This window comes from Selaginella moellendorffii, unplaced genomic scaffold (genome assembly GCF_000143415.4).
Source record: "Selaginella moellendorffii unplaced genomic scaffold, v1.0 SELMOscaffold_138, whole genome shotgun sequence".
In the NCBI taxonomy this organism is placed as follows: Eukaryota; Viridiplantae; Streptophyta; class Lycopodiopsida; order Selaginellales; family Selaginellaceae; genus Selaginella; species Selaginella moellendorffii.
The window spans coordinates 219,378-224,313 of NW_003314399.1; the positions used below are offsets into that span (position 1 = coordinate 219,378).

General features: G+C 51.7%; 1 protein-coding gene across 1 annotated transcript; it reads right to left on the reverse strand.

Annotated features, from left to right (window-relative positions):
- Positions 1 to 268: 268 nt before the first annotated feature.
- LOC112343182 (BTB/POZ domain-containing protein At1g67900-like) lies at positions 269 to 3,941 on the reverse strand. The gene is made up of 4 exons (XM_024666266.1): positions 2,507 to 3,941; positions 2,343 to 2,412; positions 985 to 2,274; positions 269 to 906 (listed from the first exon to the last, which is right to left on the reverse strand). Exons 1-4 carry the CDS (start codon positions 2,563 to 2,565, stop codon positions 322 to 324), a joined length of 2,004 nt encoding a protein of 667 aa, XP_024522034.1. The 5' UTR covers positions 2,566 to 3,941; the 3' UTR covers positions 269 to 321.
- Between the last annotated feature and the right edge of the window lie 995 nt (positions 3,942 to 4,936).

The following is a 4,936-nucleotide window of genomic DNA, read 5'->3' on the forward strand; positions in this document are numbered from 1 at the left end:
CAAAAGAGTTTAACCCATAGATACTTCAATTTGGGTATTTGATTGTCTTCTCCTCCAAACAGACAAGCCTTGAATGAGTGTGATGGATGCATGTATGACACATAGGATATAGGGGATGGGGCCATTCAGATGGTCATAATGGCCATCCCAGAAATTCATGAGAAAATTTCAGTTGGGCAAAGGTATATTCAAGAGATATTCTAAGGTGTATGCCACATGGGTTTACTGGGATTTACAAATAGCACGCCATAAATTGTAATTTTACATATATCTAGTAGAACATAATTTATTTCTGGTTTTTGTAATTTAAATTGCATAATACTATCTGCGAGCCACGGACGTTTTGCCGCTGGAAACGGTCCCCGAGACGGGGCTACCGGAGCTCCGCGAGGTGTCCGAGCTCTTGGACGTGGTCTCCGAGTTGCCCAGCTTGGTGCTAAAGAACTTGGTCAGCATCTTCCTGGAGCCCGAGAAGAGCCGCTTGGACGACGACTTGGCGGTGCTGTTGTTGCTCCCCTGCTTTATCACGTCCACTTCGATCTGCGACCGCTCCCTCTCGGCCTCGGCGATCCGCTGCTTCATGTTGGCCAGATCTCCCTTGAGCGCCTTGAAGTCGTGGTGGACGGCGTCCCAGTTGTCGTCGGTGGTGCTCGACGATTGCATCGCCTCCACGATGCTGTCGTCTTGTGCCGGGAGCAGCGCCTTAATGTTGTTTGGGATGTCGTTGAGGATGAGGCCCCCGGACACGGCCGCGCGGACTTGCTCGAAGAAGAGCACCTGGACGACCACGCGGAGTGGCAAGCGGTCGTTTTGTGCCGCGTGCATGCAAGCCTCCATCGATAGCTTCTTGCAGTCCATCATTCTGCACAGCTTTTTCTTCTCGCTTTTGCCGGTGCTTGGATGCTCCTGTAGTATAAACAAGAGTGCTTTGCTTAGAAAATGAGAACGAGCTTAGAAAATGTAGAAAAAAAAATACCACCATACCTTGAGATAGATGTCGATGGCTCTGTAGATCCCGTCGTGCACGGGCCGAGCAAAATCCGGAATGGCCTCCGCGAGCGCCATAAACTTTGACAGCGGCAAGTTTGCGTCGCGGGCAACCTCCGCTAAGTAACCGTCCAAGAGTTTCGCAACTCGCAACTTTGCGCTGTGAGTTGCCGATGTTGACCTCCTACTTTCCGCAAAGTCCAGGTTCTCTGCCGATCTCGTCCTCCTCCGCTCGTGAGCTATCCGAGCCCGGCTCGGGCTCATCGGCGGGCTCTGGTCTTGCATGAGAAAGTTCTCCACAATCCGCTGCACGAGATCCACATCGTACAGCGATCCGCTCGAATACGAGACCGATGGTATAAGCAGATCGCTGACGGATGCCTCCTCGAGTTGGAGCCCGACTCTCCTGGCCAGCTCGTTCTTCGCGGAACTCGCAGCACCATACATAGTCGCAGCCTTTAGAAGCTTGAGGAGAAAGCTGCACGACGTGCACGCCTTCTCGGGTGGAAGCAGGCTGACGATAGTCTCCAAAAGTAGCCTGTGCTTTGCCGTTGTCTCCGCAAAGTCACCGCTTGTGTTGGCAATGCCGCCGCCTCCTAAGTTGTTGGAGCTCTCGATGAGATTCTGCTCCTTGGAAAGCCCCGGCAACCAGCGGTAGGCATAAATCCGGACAGCCTCTCCGATGAGCTCGTGTGACATCCGTCCCTTTGCCTTGATGGCCAGCATAACTCTCCAGAAGAAGTCGATCTCCAGCTCGCACACATCCTCGACCCACCAATCCTTCGGAACCGGCTGGAGCCTCCGGCTGTGCGATGAGTTCCATGCCGAGCCGGACGCGGGCGTTTGATCGGCTGGAGTTATCCTCGTGTAGGTGTAAGACCAATCCACCTTGGACGGATCCACGGACGTCTTTGAGGAAATTGAGTCGATGCATCTGCTGACAATCTTCAAGTCCTCGGACCACGGCAGCAATCCTTTCGTGCTCTTGAGTGCGATGATGGAGTCTTTCCAGCTGCGAAAGATGCTGGAGTTGAGGAAAACTTCGAGCTTGAATATCATGTTCCCCTTTTCGATGCTTTCGGACATGTCGAGGTACTCGGCCGCACATCGGACTGCCACCACATTGTAGGCATTGAGTGTAATTGTGATACCGTAGCAGAACTTGGCACACAGCTCGAAGATTTCAGCTCCGCCAGGGAAATCCGGCAGCGGGATTTCCTCGCTCGAACTGTCACGGGCCTCTGCCACAAGCTTGTGCAAGCGACCGCTCTTTGATAGAAGAGGGAACTACAAAACATAAGATCGGAATAAAACCATTCTTTTAGCAGCCACGAGAAGAATCGGCCCGAGCATACCTTATGGAGAAGGAACCTCGCTCCATTGACTTCCACCGAGACATCGCTGGTCAGGTCTGACACAACAATCCTGCTCACACAAAAGAACGAGATTGGTTTCTTCCAGGAGATTGAGCGTCAAAAAAAAGGCAAAAAAAAGAAGGATAAAACGGAGCAAGACTTACGTGACACTGCCATGACTTTGGAAAATGTCCGGCTTTGATCCAAGTTTCATGTACTTCATCGCTGCTGCTGCTGGCCGCTGCTCGCTCTTTGTGCTTTGTGACAGAGCGGGGCTCCCACTCCCGGAGAAAAATTCAAGGCAGCGGGATCTCTTTCGGTGCGAAAGAAAAAGAGTGTGTGCCGACGAGGCAGCGGTTGTTGGAGGAGCTCACGGGCAATGCCGGCTATTTACGCTGCCCTCTCTCCTCCTCTCCACTTGATATATATATGCGTGACCCCTCCAATTCACCAAAGTCCCCTGCATACTGGCGAGAGATGGCGACTTAAATCCCCCCCTCACGACTATGTTCCACACAGTGCCGCCGCGAAGCACGAGAATCTCAAACTTTGCGGCATCTTTCCCCGTCAGATCTGTGAAGTTGTCTGTAAAAGTTGACTGGAGATGTAGCGGGGACAAACTTCCTTGAAGCCCAATCCTCCTCCCAAGTTGGAACTTGGAGCTCACAAAGCTTGGAACTTTGGAGCCAAGAAGAAGACGCTTTGAAAAAGCTTTTCGTCCTGCGAGAAGAGGATGAGGAGGAGGAGGAGGAGGAGGAGGTCGCTGTCGCTGGAAGAGAATGCCGCTGCTATAGCTCGAGGATGGATTTTTTTTGCGTCTGGGCTGTGGCTGCCTCTTCTATAACACTCCAACAAAAGTGGCTTGTACTTGTAAAAGACGACCCAACGTTGCTGTGGCTAGGATCATTCCTCCTGTGTGTGTATTAGCATTCCACTCACGAAAAAAAAAGATTCGCCTCGTCCCAGCTTTTCCAATTCTCACGACCCCACCCCCACTGCCGAGACAAATCGATCCCCAAAAGAAAATCGCCAATACCTCCTCTGTGACAGTGTTGTGTGTTGGCCTAATATCTTTTCTTTTCTCTCTCCCTGCCTTGTTCTTGTTCTTCCTTCTCTCTTCCCTTTAGCTTTAGCCCCTTTTGTCCTCGGTCGGGAAATCCCTGTGCCAATCCCTCGCGCTGGAGCTCCACAAAGAGCCAACGCGCGCACTAGAGCGCGCTAGGAATCCAGTCTCGGACGAGAAAACCCTAGCCTAGGGGAGTGATCGATTCCCAGGCCGCCGCGAGCGCGCTAGCATCTAGGCGCGCTAGCTGCTAGGCGCGGAGATTACCAGCACAATGCCGGGATTGGCCGCGATGCTGCGATGTGACACAAGAACCAATGCGTGCTCCCCCGCTGTGATCAGCCGGCGGGGCCCTTGCCGCCGCTCCGGAGCTTCGATCCGCGCTGCAAAACCTAGAATTCCCTTTCGCAGCCCATCCTGTGTGGCGTGGCTTGGGCTTGTCAAGCATGTTTGCTTCCTCCTGGGAACAACGAATGAAGAACTGGTTTTTACGGCCTCGTAATTGTAAATTCCAATTTCCATCCCCTCCGTTTAAAGCAAAAATTCTTGGCGCCTCACGTGTACTGCTTTTGCTTTTACCCCCTCGCGGTGGAAAAAAAAAACAGGTAACAGCTTTACTTACCACGCCGTTAAAAGTTTAAAGTGTGTGCACGTTACACACCAAAGAAGTTGACGGGCCGGCAGGAAAAAAGATTCACCACGCGTGGTAAGTTGCGCACGCGAAAGCTGCGCCGTCGGATTCATTCAGGCATTTGGTAGATTTCTGACACCTGGCCGGCAATGCTGGACACCTGGCAGCCCCTTGGTACGGGAATGTTTTGGCTAGAGGCGTACGGAGGTGGAAGTATATAGTGGCGGTGGGTGGTGCATTGTGCCAAAACAAAAGCTTGCCATGCCATCTAATTCAAAAGGCAAAACAAGGGCCATGTGCTCCCACCATGTACTTGAGCCGCAAAATCTTAACAGGCCAAGTTGATATTGACATTCCAGCCGCAAAGAAATAGATAATCTGGAGTTGCTGGGCAAAATGCCCAGTGAGGGCATCTTGCGTGTAGTGGGAAATGTTTGGGTCTTTCTACCAACCAGGCGTATAGCAACAGGTTCCGAGCATGATGGGCAAGTGAGTGAGTGCCGTGGATGGTCCGTAGTGTCGGAGGAAGCTCTCGAGAAGAGATATTTTATCCGCCAAAGTGGTGCGCGGTTGCTCGATGATGGCTTGCTTGAACATGTCCATTGTCCTAAACCCTAAAACAAAAAGGTGGTGGAGGGCCGCTTTGGCGCTACTTTGGTGTTGTTAGTGGCTGATTGCTTAATAAATTTGGCCCGGCCGCTACAACTGCAAATGCCTACAAGCAGGAGGAACAAAAAGATGCCAATTGGGTTTTGCATCCCACTAGGGACGCATGGATTTTAAAGCAGGGGAAGTCCCTACCCCACACTCGAATAAGTGCAGTGAATTGGTTTCTTTTTTTAAAAAAAAAAAAGGAGAGAAAGGTCCTTTTTTCCTTTAAAAGCTCACTGTTCCGATCGA